Source organism: Malus sylvestris, chromosome 6 (assembly GCF_916048215.2).
Source record: "Malus sylvestris chromosome 6, drMalSylv7.2, whole genome shotgun sequence".
Lineage (NCBI taxonomy): Eukaryota > Viridiplantae > Streptophyta > Magnoliopsida > Rosales > Rosaceae > Malus > Malus sylvestris.
Genome location: NC_062265.1, coordinates 23173243 through 23188831, shown reverse-complemented (window position 1 = coordinate 23188831; position 15589 = coordinate 23173243). Strand labels below are relative to the sequence as shown.

The 15589-nt window shown below is 39.4% G+C and overlaps 1 protein-coding gene across 1 annotated transcript; it reads right to left on the bottom strand.

The window, feature by feature from the left end:
- Positions 1 to 255: 255 nt before the first annotated feature.
- On the bottom strand, positions 256 to 1965 carry LOC126625190 (hydroquinone glucosyltransferase-like). Its single transcript, XM_050294268.1, has one exon. It carries the CDS (start codon positions 1859 to 1861, stop codon positions 386 to 388), a length of 1476 nt encoding a protein of 491 aa, XP_050150225.1. The 5' UTR covers positions 1862 to 1965; the 3' UTR covers positions 256 to 385.
- Between the last annotated feature and the right edge of the window lie 13624 nt (positions 1966 to 15589).

Here is a 15589-nt window from a genome sequence, read left to right as displayed (position 1 = left end):
CAACGAGTTGGCATGCCCCGCATTCACCGAAGGACGTAGTTAGCTCGTGGATTACTCGGCATGCGTGCCACATAGGCTTGGTAGTTTTTAGGGTCAACAGTTACGTACTCATATTCATCTCCAAAACTTTTTCTGGTGGAACTAGAAATATGTACTTTCGATTTGATCCAGACGAAATCAAACATAGTCAAGAGCAAAAAATAGTTAGTGTCTTCAAATTAAAATTATACTCGACCAAAAAAATCATAAGTAACGTTAACAAAGTAAAAGAAGATATCATTCAAGATAAAAGCCGAGGAAACAACACACACACACATACATACATATATATATATATATATATATTGTCACTGATCACTTAGGAAGCAATAATTGATCAATTAGGTTACAAATTAGTTGGTGAGTTGAATCCCTTCCATATTTGAGCAACCTCAGCAAGTGATTTGGTAGAGGACCCTGTTTCTGCCAAAACCAATTTGGATGCCTCTTTGTACTCTTTCATCTTCTCCCTTAGCAATTTTCCTTCATCTCCTTCAATTAGGTCCCTAACATAATTAGCAACATCTTGGCTCTCCACTATGCCCTTCTTATTCTCCTTGACTCCCAATGCAACTTTCAAACCATCAACTAGTAGCACCTTATTCATCTTTTGCTCTGCATAGAGCGGCCAGGCAATCAGAGGCACACCATGCACAATGCTTTCTAGTATCGAGTTCCACCCACAATGGGTCAAAAACCCACCCGTTGACCTGTGATTCAGCACTTCGACCTGTGGGGCCCATGTCGGCACAACTAGACCCACATCTTTGGTTCTCTCCAGAAACCCGTTTGGTAGAAACCCAAGTGGGTTCTCTTCACCTTTGACACTAAAATAAGAAGCACTCTTAGCCGTCTCGTTTGGGCTCTTGACAACCCAAATAAATCTATGCCTACTCAATTCAAGACCCAAGGCCAACTCATTCAGTTGCTCCTGTGAGAAAGTCCCACCACTTCCAAATGAAACAAATAAAACTGACCCATTGGGCTGCTTATCAAGCCACCTCAAACACTTATTCCCATCGAACCCATCAATGGAACCGGTTTTTATCACCGGTCCAACCGGGTAAACTGGTGGAACACCTTTCCCTTGTTCCTTGAGAGCCTTGAAAGCGCCCGGTTCCAAATCCACAAAGCTATTAACCATGATCCCGGCAGCCGAACCATACTTGTTGATTACGTGCATCAAAACTTTGTAGGTCGGGCTGGTCCTATCCTGAAGCCCATCCCCAAAATCTCGACCATGAAGTGGCACACAACCAGGGAGTTGGACCGGTTCAGGCATGTCCCTATACTCACAAGAAGTGGTCTCATGAAGGTGTGGCATATGAAATATGAACAACAAGCTCATAGCGCTGTTGGGTAAAAACATATAAGGGGACACGCGGAATTCCATGGCCACATCAAAAGCCTCCGCACCAAAATGATCAACAACAAGTGACACTAGCCGAGTTGACTTGTTTAGAACCCTAACTGAGTCCCGGAGAGCCGAGAGGGACCGAGTCAAGGTGAGACCAATCTTGGTCTCGATCATGACGTCATCAGGGAGGTCGTCGAAGCTCACCGGAGGGAGTAAGACGTAGGAAATGGAAAGAGTACTGAGGGCTTCAAGGACCTTCTTTTGGGATGCCAAAAGCGACCCGTCGTTCGGGATGATGAATGTGACGGAGAAGTTGTGATGGACGACGAGTCGTTTGGCTAACTCGACGAGGGGAGTGAGGTGACCTATGCCCGGGGTTGGGACAATGGCAACATGGGGTGGCTTGAGCAGTTTGTGGTGGTCGGGTTGGTGGGTGCCGCAGTGGCTTTGTGTGTGTAAGGCCATTGTAGTAGGTGTGCGAGTCTAAAGTTTTGGTGTGATGAACAATAAATTGGAAGCAAAGAGATATTTAAAGAAGAGATTGGAAAATAATGGAGATCACAGCTGTGATTGGGTTTTGTAGCGTACAACCTTTAATGGAGTTTGGACCGTGCAGGTGATACTATTCTCCTAGGGCAGAATTGCCCAGTTAGTCCCAGGTCAAAATTACCTAGCCTAACTTCTGGGTTATGTTATGTGGTGACGTCAGCTATCAATAAAAAAATTATAAAAATTAATAAAAATAATTTAAAATACAAAAATTAATTAAAAATATACAAAAGAATTATTAAAAAAATTCTATAAATACTTAACCATGTTCTTCTACCTTACATTACATTTCAATATTTTCAAATACTTTGAACAAATCTTTTATTATTATCAGAAATTAAAAACAAAATTATTTTTATTATTTTATTGAAAAAATAATATTTTAATACCAAAAGCATGGACTATTTAGTTTAGGTGTGGAGATGCACTTTGACAGTTACTGTTCACTAAAGGCCATTAATTTTCACTTGGAAGGATTGAATTGCCTGTTGCCCATCGGGCTTTTTAGGGGTGAAAGTGCTCTAAGTCTCACGAGTCTGACAGAGAGCTTTGCAAAATTTTCTACTTTTATTTTTGTCTATTTGTGTTTTATTAATTTAATTTATGTGTTTCTTTTGTTTTTATATTTTTATATTTTTTGGGGAAATTTTATATAAACTCATGTAACATCTTTATACACCTAACTTAAATTTTATCAATGTGCCAAATAGTAGTGAACAACTAGTTCCTCTGAAAAAATCACTAGTAGAAAGATTTAATATGTGATATAAAGAGCAAGATGATGATAAGAAAAGAGAGCTCGAGATGAAAATTGAAGCTAATGAACCTAGTGCGACTTCACTAAATGCTCTAAAAGAAAAGATTACATAAGGGCAACCATGCAAAGTCGACATTTCTACTCGGTGTCTCCCATTGGCATTTAAGATTACAGAGGCTAAACTTGCCCAATCTGGATTTAATTGCCAGACACTAGTTACTAGTACAAAGGCAAATGTTAGCACTGTCTCACAAAGGAAAGGAAGCAAAAAGAGAATGCCACTATACCATAAAAAAAATAAAAAATAAAAAAACAACAACGAAAAGAGATTATCATTGCCCTATTAGAAAAGAAACAAAAGATGAATCTTGCTGCAACATCACCAATCGTGAATGTCGAGGTTGTCCTTGATCAACTGAGTTGTGACATTCAAACACCAGAGACTAATATATTGCCACAACAAAAACATTTTAAGGTAGATAAAAATTTGAGCATCCCTTGAAATACAATAAAGCTTTTCCTTTCATTACTTTGAAGAAACTAGCATTGATTTTTATTTTATTTTTACTTTATGTCATACTAGATTTATACATCTCCTAAATTTATCGATTCCTTGCTGACATGGATATATAGAGAAGAATTTCATGAGGTTATCAAGACATATACTACTAGTCAAACTGATGTTAATCCTAATAGAAACTGTGGATATCGAGTCATATATGTGGTGTTGGGAATTGATCATGGATGGCATATGGTATGAAGAGATTTACTACATCAATTACGTCAAGTGCCTTCTCTGTTTTAGGAATATTTTGTAGGGAACGATAGGTATACGGAGATTGAGCGAGCACTTGATTATTTTGAAGATGGTTTTGCGCAAGAGAATAGTTGGTTGACCATGCTAGATATGGGGCACATTATTGCTACAAGTTATAATGTGGTTTGATACACTTGAGCATGACATAAGGCATTACGTTTCTTCCATACTCTTTGGAGTTATCATCTCAATCAAGTGATACTAACCTAAGTGAGGTTGCCATTGGTTATCTAGATGAAGATCATCATTTTATCCAGGTATAAGATATGTTTTTTCTTTCTACATATATATTTATTTTATCTTATTTGATAACTCTAAATTGATTGATGACTTTGTGTCTTGTAGGTACATTTGTGTGAAGGTCATCCTATGGCATCAGTTGCTACCATGTGGCATATAAGAGTGAAAAACTTGTAGTCAAAATACCAAGGACGTGTGGATCAATTTAAGCAACTTCAAGGGCTAGAGAATATAGCCATTAATGATATTATGGATCTTGAAGATGATTAAAGCATCTAATCCTTTCGTGACACCCATGGACCTCAATTTGTGTATCAATGCACGAAACTTACTGCTCAAGACCCCTCGATTCCCGAGTGGAAGACAAAAATAAGCTTCAAGTCTTTAACATGTACATTCTTAAAATATCGTGTACTAAGTGAACTAGTACTTATGATTTTACACATTAATTATAATGCAGTTTGACTCTAATACGATTTATTGTCATTAATAGAGCTTAGTGTTAACTAAGTTTTGTCCAAATTTGGGTAAACTTTTTTGACATTTATCTGGACTTAATGTGTGGGTAGAATTTTTCGCATTCCACCATAATGCTCTCTGAAATCCACTAGTGGTCCATGCACTCCATGTAGCCGATAGAAAGATTCCCATGAAAAAGTATAGTCGCAAACACACATATGCTCATGAAACGGAGACCACATAGAGAGATAGATGGCAATAAATGGTTTTGTCAACATCCATAGAAGTGTTAGTTTGCTGGTTGTTGTTAGCCATGGCTAAATTATCACACCAATTTAAAAGTGTCCATTTCCAGAAGACGTCGTTGCTTTCTGTTGCTGCTGGTACGTGTATGGCTGCTGTCCTGTGTCCATTCAATATGATTTACAGTAATTAATAAAGTTAGAAATCAAATTGATGTAAAGATAAATTTACATATTAAATTGGGTTTTAGGGATTTTAAGTAGTAAATTTGGGTTTAGAAAGATATTGATAGTTTAGTTAAAAATCAAATAGGTGCAAAAAGTAAGTTAGGTGTAGAAAGACATAAGTTTAAATAAAAATGCCCATTTGTTTGTTTGGTAAACTGCGTCTTAAACTTCTTTTGAAAAGCTAGGAAAATTCATTAGGTGACTTTTATTTATTTCTTTTAACAACTATGTGCCTGAATCTTCTTCCCTCTCTAGTTAGACATCACTACTAGTCATACAGACGTAGACCACATAAACTCAAATACTCATATATATTCAAATGATACAATGTCATGGGTACATCTATTTTTGTATGCCCTATAAACTCATAGTTGTTGCCAGTGGCATATCCATAACTTTAATCCTAAGGATCTTATGTAAAAGAAAATAGTACCCCCGTCGCGCAAATTTTTTAGTTTTTTAGTCAGACATTTCCTCGAGCACTTTGTGTGCATGTTGCTCCCTGCCAAGTCATGATGTGCGCATGTCAACATATATCGACATATGGCAAGTGTTGTCGAGTGACTTTAGTGGTTTTTTCGAGACCCCCTACAGAATAATGCAAACAAAGATTGCCGAACGCTATTAAGATGTGCCGAATAGGCATTTTATCGAACGTTTGGTGAGCCAAAAAAGGTCTCGTACTAGACATTTGAATGGTCCCTGGAGAACATTCACCAATTGTTTCTCTGACCTCTGGAAGGTCCGAGGGCACTAGATGGGTCACTGTGCGGATTCAACCCTTGTAATGGTAACTACAATTGTAATTACATTGTTGATATCGTTAAATAGTAACATAATATCATTAATGTAGATCAAAATTCGATACCAATTGAAGTTGAATATTATTAACAAGAAAATTGTCTTTTTTTCCTATATGATATGACACGCACCCAACCCAAATATTTAAGTGGACATCAAAATCGAGGTATGCTGTGAAATTGATAACAAACAAATTAATTTGCACTTAATACTTGTCTGATTAGTCAGCAACACCAGTCAACTAAGATCAAATAATTAGTTTAACAATAGCGGAATCAATCAATTTAAACACTTGAATTACTGAAAAATTCTTAGTTAACTAAGATCCAGTTAAGTACAAATTCAAACACTGATTAACTTAGTTGCAAGGACAATTCTTGATCGCATCTCATATACAAATATTGAGATATAAAAGCCGGGAAAAACAATAATCAACACAGGATGTTTTTTGCCGGAAAACCCTACCTCTGGGTTAAAAAAACCAGGGACTCTCCACTAAGTCCAATCCAGTAGTGTAAACAAGATTCATACAAAGTATCCACACAAGTTCAATTCCTAGATCCCTAATCTATGGAGCAACTTATACCTTTGTGCAACCTTACCTTACACGAGATGGACTCCTTCGGTCATCACAAAGTGGCAGCTCTTCCTGAGTTCATCACATTGTGGCACTGAGAACCAACACGACGAATGCAAATGATATGAAATCTGGATTTAAAACTAGTCAGTTTCTCCAATCAAACATTTTAAGAAAGTAATCCAAAACTTGATCTAATTGAGAAACTTAACTTAAAAAGCTAGATCAAGAACACAACACAACACAAGTGAACTAATGCAACCTAGATACACAATGATCTTGGTGTTTTAATGCATAAGAACAATTTTGTGGCTAGGCAATTAAAGGATGAAGCACCAAGCTCAAACTCACTCTTTGAAAAATGTAAAATGTTCTAGCCAAAACAAACAAAGATGGCAGCTAGGGTTTTAATATGGGAGCTGCCAGATTTTCTGTCCCAACAAGGACAACAGACACTTGTAAATGCCGAGCTCGATCTAAGCAAATCTAAGGTTGAGATTTCAAAATAGAACAAAGCTATCAGAAAGCCCATGTAGGTTAACTCAAAAAGCGTGTCTAGACAACTGGACAACAGTGACAATTTCTGACTAGACAGCATGACTAGACAAAATGAACTTAGGTTTATGCATGGAATGTATATGAATGATCAAACCTTTTAGGATGATGAATTGTCTTCAACCAATGCCTTAAGACATAATATCTAGCAAGATGAACTCTTACTAGAGTTGTAAAACTAGAGACAATCTAAGAGCATGTGTGGTATCACTTACAACTTTTGACAAGGAAAGCCAAATAATTAAAACTAGACCTCACATGCTAGCTAACACTCGAAATGTGACAACCATACTATGCAATTAGTGTGTAAAAATGCTAATAAATTAAAACCAAAGTCTAAAATTAATTTAATCTAGGAGTGAGAGTGCACAGTGTGGGAAGAACCCTTATTGCAAATGCAAGCAATGTCAAAGTATAGACAAAAGTGCAGTAAAAGTAAGAATATTCCCATCTTGAATATGATGGATATTACACAACCAACAAGAAATAAATTCCTTACATTGTCAGAAGTGGATGTCAAAATCTGCCAAGAACTCAGCTACTAAGTATTGGAGGGGTATAAAACAAAAAGTGTGAGTGGACAAAAAAATAAGGATTTACTAAATCTTACTTTTGGTAACGTATAGTAACCCCTTGCTATAAAATCTGTATAGTTTCCAAAATCATATTACAAGTATTGTGAAACAAATATAGGTAAATCACAAATAACTCAATAAATGTAACACACTTGCTCATCAAAAATGCAGAGACACAAACCCATGCAAAAAAATACCTATATGAACATGCCATGTGTAATAACCTACGCTCGAGTACTACATACACGTGAAGCTGGCACTAAGCTCATCACATGTGAGTCCTAAATGCAACACAACTAGTACAAGTTAACACCAATAATGGATTCAATGTGAACATAATGGTACAATGTGAACATACACATGAAGCAGTGTCGGCCCTGAGAATTTGGGGGCCCTAGGCGAGCCTTCAAAGTGGGGCCCTAAAATTCTCTGATCTCCGGTTCTTTGTATATTGATTTGTATAAAAAAAGAATTCACTAAATACATAAAAAGTTCTATTTTCACATCAAATATCATCAAAAATTAATATCAAAAGAAGATAAATATACAAACATTATTTAAACATTACACGGCTCACGTTTTTAGATACAAATGTACTAAATTTTTGCAGTCAATAGTCTAAGATTGAGAGTGAAGAACAATAAACTTGATGATCTAGAGAGTAAATAACAATAAAACTTGATTGACGAGTATAATAAATTCAATGCCAATTGTTTCTCTTGTGTTTTTTTCTTCTAAAATCAACACCACACTAACGCATTGAATATTAAAATAATCCATTGAATAAAAAGTTATTGAAAAGAAAAATATAAATTCAAAGTTTTGATTACCTTAAAGTACAATCTTTAAGACCATATGATAGTTGGTTTAAACATTCAATAGAAATAGAGAGAATGAGAAGTTGGTTTAAACATTCGATAGAAATGGAGAGAATGAGAAGTTGAAAGAAAAAATATTGCAAAGAGACTTGAGTTTTATAACTTTATATGCATTTGAATAGATGGATTGACAGTAAATTTGAAAAACAAGAAAAATCTAGTGACTGAAAGACAGCTTCATGTTTCGAATTCAACACCTCAAGGAAAAATGAAGTCAACATTTCCACTGTACTAACAAATGAATTATGATTTTTCTTACCTTTTTTTTTGTATTTATATGTTAATTACAGGATATAATTTTTTTTAGGGGCCATTCTGAAGTGGGGGCCTTAGGCGGGCGCCTACTTGAGCTACCATCAGGGAAGGCCCTGACACGAAATTTGTCTTGACCCAGACAAGAATTATAGACACTGGTGTAAGCATGCAGGATAAGCATATAAAATATGTATGATCATGCCATCATAATTTCATAAATCTCAAAACTCAACATCAACCAGATGAAATCTCAAAACTCGACATCAACCGGTAAGTATGCATGTTCAAAAAGAGGATTGACAGTACTTAAAACCAAGTTCACACGTTGCCACATGCCCAATGAAGTTGTCACACACCACTAACAACGTGCACGCGTTGACGGTGAAATATTCTATCGTCCTTGGCTAAAATCTTCCAAATTTTGATCAAGCGGAATATTTCGTAGACAACAAAGAATATTCAAGGGAGGAATATATCTTCAATTAACGAAATATGCTGACGCTAGTAGAGAATATTTCATCACAGTTACGGAATATTCGTTCATCTCCTACCTCACGTCTCTTGTCCCCTTCTGTTAGCAGAATTTTCGCCAAAATCTGAATTTTTTGTGAGAAAATTACTAGAAATCGATCAGTGCCTAAAACTCAACCAAATCTTACAAACTTCGCAACCTAGAGTAGCTGAGGGTGTAGGATTCGAATCTAACCCCAGTTTAGCACAAAAGTGACCCGAAAGGCCTAAAATCAACCAAAGAACTTCGGCTCGAACCGAAGTTATGGGATTTTGTTGATTCAAAGGTAGATCTGAGATCAAAATGCTTAAAACTAAGTCTAGGGAAAAGGTGGGCCGAATGGTGGTGATGACTTCTTCTAACTCAACAAGTTTAAGCCGAGAAAAACCCCGCTAGCTATCTGCAACTTCGCTGGAATACAAAACATTGAGAATTAAAGTTGGATCTCACATAGAAAGGGTCTAGCATGTAGTGAGATGATGAGGGTTCAATTGGTGGCAAGATCGTGGCCAGCCGTCACTGGGAACGACGAAAACTCGTTGGAAAACTCAAGCCCATGTCGAAGCTCTTCGATCTAGGCTCTGAGCTTGGATTTTCGCGATAAAGAGCTCAGATTTGAGTTGTTGTGCAGAGATGATGAAGATGGTGGTGTGTGGGAGTTTAACTCGCCGAAGAATGACGGTGGTGTCATTCTCTTCTCTGTGTTAGCTAGCGGGGTTTTGCTCTCTTTTCGTTCCGTCCCGTCCTATCTGCATACTAGTTTACCTTAAAGGGAAAGACTACTAAATGACTAGCTATCCAAAATAGAAAACAATAAAATAAAGTTCATGTACAGACTAGAAGGTTCTACACAGTTTCGTTAGTGCAAAATAACCAATTTTCCCTTGGTTTAAAACACATGCAACTTCTTCGATAAATGTCTGATTTACGTCTTGTTTGCTCTCACGCGTTCATATCTATGATTCTAGACACATATGATAAGAAATGAGACAAAATATGAAATGAGCTCAAACGGCTACATCGATGTTCAATTGAGCCCTTTTGAAGCATTTTCATAATTTCACAACCTATGAGGAAATAAAATACAACAAATTAGGAATGCATCATAACAATAAAAAAAAATATTAGCATTTTTGCTCACTACCCTCAAGTAGTGTTAATGTTTACTACTCTACTTATAGACATACTGTTGACCCTAAAAATTACCAAGCCTACGTGGCGTGCAGGCCGAGTAATTAGTAAGCTAACTACGTCATTCGGTTCTATGCGGGGCGTGCCAACTCGTCGGCTGAACTCGGCCGAGGAGTAAAATATGTTGATGTTGCATTGAGCGGGCGGCTGACTTCCTGATCTTGCGACTGCGGTCGAGGAAGGAATACGTCTCGACCTTCAGGTTCTAGAGCTTGAAGACAAAGCTACTAATTCTACCAAGTTCATAAATCATCGGTGCCGGATTCGGTCACGGTGATTATATTCGTGAGAGTATAAGCACACCGAATCGACACCAAAGTATAGGGACATAAATACTCAAAACAAATGTATGTCTTGATTGTGAAAGTGGTTCGACCGTCAGAATGCCGAACTCTAAAACCTACTTGGAATAACCAATCATAAACGACTCGGCGTTCAATGTGCCGAGTATAGTAACTTGTAACATCTCATTTCCCTGAGAAGGATAACGAGATGACCTCTACCGATAAGGATTCAAAAATCCTCCTCGATCGAGACTTGGATATATAACCAGTCGGTCTTGTCGCAATGCTGTTTATCCAAACTGAAAGTGCTCCACGGTCGGCTGATTCTACGGCAGCAGTGCTATTTATCTAAACTGAAGATGTTCACCGGTTGTCTTCACAGTGCTGTTTATCCAAACTGAAGGTGTGTTGGCGAAAAAAGAAAATAAAAAATATCAAAATGTTTGAGAGGTTTCGCGTACAGCGAGGGTTTGCGCAGGGCAATTTGTGTGTTTAATTGGAGAGGCTTGTTTCGATATCTTCCCTCCCTATTTATAGCAGCCAACCTGTATTGAATCCCAATCATTCCCGGATTAGAACTCTTTCTCACGATCCAATTTTATCTCGACCAATCCTATTCCCACTAGGACTTCCAACATAACTCGTTATCAGACCGTATTCAATCTCAACATCCTGATCCCATCGAAACTCTTTCTCATAATAGGATTCGTCCACCTTCCCAATTTTCGATAGGAAATGGCCAACTTCAACCGCGCGGCCCATGGGCTGATATCTCCCAATGATCTGTTCACGACTTCTGGGCCGAGAACGAATCTAAACTAGGCCTATCCAACACTGGGCCGAAAAAGATCTAACTCGGTCCATAACAATACTTTTGGGCCCAAACATTGCCCCTTTGCTTCTAAGGTCGTCGACCTATACTCCTTAGTTTGAGCCTCGACCTTGAAGAAGTGAAACTGATTCTCAAGAACTGCCATCATGCGCACTTATGAGACATAATTCCACGATCTCAATTTCTAAATCATCCTGCCACGTGTCAACCCCCTAGTTACCTTAGCAACCTTTAATCATGATCCTCGAAACTATGCGACCACCAAAACGTCTTTCTTGCATTAAACTGTCGTGATCGTGCGTCCTCAATCAGTGAAAACCTTGATCCTCTCACCTTTATTTTCTGAACATGTACAATGATTAGTATCGCTCCCGCTTAATTTTACCCTTGATTTTGAAAATCAACCGTTTAGCTTTCTGTTCCCAAATGTCTATAAATACCTGGATCTCTTCCATTCGTACCTTACTCTCTCCCAAACCTTTGAAATTTTCTTGCCGTTCTGTTTTTTCTAAAACCTTAAAAAACCAGGGACTCTAACACCTTCATATCAGAAATTTCTAACCTTTCCTCAATGGCCTCCTTTGTCTCAAAACTCTCATCTGAGTGCAACAAGTGCAAAGATTTCATTGATCAGCACGCTATCAAAACTCTACATTTCGAAGGTGAGTCAAACACTGTTCACCAAGTTCTAGGCTCACTCTTCAAGGATGCAGTGCCGTCATCCATCATTGACCTGTTCAAAAAATATTGTTTGGAAGGTTTGCTGCAAGGATTCGATTGGTTGAAGTGGTACCAGTCAAAACCGCAAGGATCTTGACCTTCGCCCAATACGAATTGGGTGGCATGGGTCGTTCGAATGGAAAGGTTCTTCGGTAAAGAGTGGAAAACTCTTGGTATTTACGACGCTATCAAGTTCTCGACCATGGAGATTACCATGGATAAAGAGCTTCTCATGGCAGCTCTTAGCCTCTAGTGTTCGGCCACCAACACCATGGTCCTTACATTCGGTCCTATGACCCTTACCGTCCTCGACATCTCGGTTATCAATGGGACTTTTCCTTCTGGCATCCCGGTTGACGCCACTTTTATTGGATGCCCTCCAACCTTGACCTCAAGGTGTTATTTGACGATCGATCCGTCGAGACGTTGAGCTAGAAAGGTCAAGAGCTTTAAAAAAATGACGTTAAGAAATTGCACAAGAATTTCCTGAACTACAACACCCTTATCCTTCATTTTGCTGGTCGAGAAGAGGCGAGTCTTCGGAATGGGGAACACGAGGCTTTCCTGTTTTACTGGTATAACAAATTCATTTGTTGTACTAAGTCGAATAAATGCTTGGTCGAGAACATGCCGGTGGCGGAAGCCCTGGCTAGTGGCCACTCTCTAGCACTCAGCCTCGCCATTCTTGCCAACCTTCTTCGTTGCTTGGCAGAGACGACCCTTAACAAAATCGACTCACACCAGAATGGACCTTTCTGGGTGTTCCAACTCTGGCTGCAGGTTTATTTCTCCATGCTTCTGCCAAAAGTCTCTGACCTCCAGTCTACTGTAGTGCTTGGCCTTCAATTGGCCTCCCAACCAGTGCCCCTTCATCGAGCCGAAGAAGTCTTAAAACACCTTTACAGCTTGGATGTCATTTTTTATGACAAATTTTTGATATGTCGTCGTCAAGAATATCCTTGCTCCATCAAACTTCCTTCATCGACTTGGAACAATAGCGAGGATGCTGCTTTTCGTCAAAACTGGAGGTCGTTTGTGTTAACTCACGACCTTCCCCTTGGTTGTGATGCTCATCGAGCAAGTTGGGAAGTTTATCACTCCCACTTTGCCGCCCAGCAACTCGGTTACCTCCAAGGTTGCCCACTGCCTCTACTTTCTTCTCGCTCCCTTCTGACCCGAAGCGCGTCTCTGGTTCTTCAGAAAAGGGAGTGTAGAGACGCCGAGAAAGAATTTCAGGAACGATGTAGGAAGTTTCGTCTTCGACAAATTTTCCTGAATCTCTTGGTACTGATATCTTCGACGACTGGTCGGAAGAATATACTCACACATTTTTAGCACTTCGGTCGAAGAAGTCGTCAACAAAAGTTTTGGTGATCGGCCCAAGAAACCCTTCATCCCTCAACCTAAAGAGACGCCTCAAGGTATACCTTTATTTCTCCCTTTATTCTTTAGATTTGAGTAATTTTACTAACGAAACTTCACTTTTTTAGGTGGTCGGGTACTGAAACAAGCAGACGTGGTTGTCCCTATAGTGGTCAAGAAAAAATCTGCCCTTCCTCCAACAAAAACAATGCCACCGTATAGAACCCACCGAGCAAACGACCTTGCCTGGGCGACGAGACAACAGATGAAACTCCCCACCCCTCAAAACGCATCAAGAAATTGGCAAAAAAGGGAGCGTGAGAGATTCATGTTATCTTCAACCACACTACTCGGACATCTACTCCGAATGCCTCTCTTTATGCTCCCGTTGCTCAGGCTTAAGTAGATAATCAGCCTTCTTCGGCCGGCCCGGCAACCCAAGCTCAACCAACACCTGAGATCCCCGAGGTCGTGGTTGAGCCAGTTGTTGTCCACTCGGTTAACTTGCCTGCAACTCCAGGGTCAACAAGAGTACCTGGTCTGGGAGAGACGACCCCTTCGATTGGGAAGGATCTTTCTAAGAACCCAAAGCATTCGGCGGTCATCTTAGAAGAGGTATGATTATGCCATCAAATCCCTTTACTTTTTAAGTAAGAAAAATGATTAACACTTTTTGTTTTAGGATGATGAGAGTGACGAGACTCCACTGGCAAGTTGCTCTCGACCAACTCAAGCTCCTTCCGTTGATCTTCCCTCCGTAGTTGAGGCAGTCGACCAGGTTGATCCTCCTACGATCGATCGCGGAAAGAGGCTTATGGTTGAGCCTGAAGTGACATCAGAAACTCCGATTCACCCTCAGGACCAAGACCTTGGCATCCCTCTTCAAGAAGTGACCTCGACTTTTGTAAGGCTTAATTACTTTCTATTGTCAATTTGTTATAACATGTCTGAACAGAGAAAATATTAAATGTCAGGTGCCCAGTTATTCATTTCATCGAAAATTTTATGCGCCAAAAGGTGTTATCTATATTTCTTGGCCACCTTAGTAGCCATTAAACGTAGATAATCTTCATCGGTCGCTTGAATTAAGAAGCAGTCTGAAACATTGGGTTTGGCCATTAAGTTCTTTAGGTTCGAGCAATGAACCCGAAGACTCCTCTCGGCAGGTTTCAAACAAAAACCTTATTGTTATATTCTTTTGTAATTTTCCTTACGCTTAAACTGTTCTCATGTGCAGCCTTCATGGGAAGTCGAGTTTGATGCTCTTCTCTCAAACACTTTTGGAGTGGCTGGTCCTTCGGCAACTACAACTAAACCTGCCGAGTTAGCTGCACTTGTTTGTTTGCAAGAAGTTTTGTCTCTCTCGGCTTCACATGTCCTCGAGTGCAAAGGTCTTAATTCGCTGGGTGCATGCCTAAATGACCTTGGGGCTGATGGTCAATTGAGCGTTGAGGCTATCACTCAAGCGTTGTCCGCCTTGGAACGAACCCAGGAATCTTTCAGTATTTTCGAGAACGCTCTTCGGGCCGACGACGTGAAGGTTGTAACAGTTGCTCGAGACACTCTTCAACTGAAGATCGACGCTTTAAAGGCCAAAAAAAAGGTCTTGGTTGACCTTGACCGTCAAATGGCCGAACTGGCAAAACGAAGGTCGGCCATTGATTCTGAGCTTGCGAGAGACTTTGAGTTGGGCGGTAAATCTTGCTTAACCGAATACGCGGCAAATGTGAAGCGGGTCGAGCAGCTAAAAATGGACAAGAAGAACAGGCGAGCTGAGATCATAATGGGCGAGGTGAGGTGGTTGGAGCTTAAAGCCCTTCTTAGAACTCTACCTCCTTCATCACCCTAGATTTATTTGATTGGAACCTGACCTATCAATGAGATGAACTTGATGAAATGAAATGAGCTTTTATTCTTGCATCTCTCATGTGACTAGGTAGTATTTCTTTAAAAACTTTCCATTGATTGGTAACTTGTGAACAATACCGGTTCGATCTCTAAGATGGTATGCCCTCTTGCCGAGGACTTTATGAATAATGAATGGCCCTTCCTAATTCGGCGACCAATTGCCGAACCTGGGGTCTTTAATCTCTACAGGTAGTACGGTTTGCCAAACCAATTCTCATTCGCCGAACGTTTTTTTGTCTAACTCTCTGGTTATATGCGTGCTCGACGATTTTTTTTTGAGCCATTAATAAATTATAAGCATCAAGCCGGGCGTATTCCAATTCTTCTAATTCTTGTCTTATGGCTTGATTGTACTCGGTGCTGGATAAACTACTATGTTCAATTATTCGCAACGAGTTTACATTTAGCTCGACAGGAAGCATTGGGTCGTGTCCATAAGTCAACGCGTACGG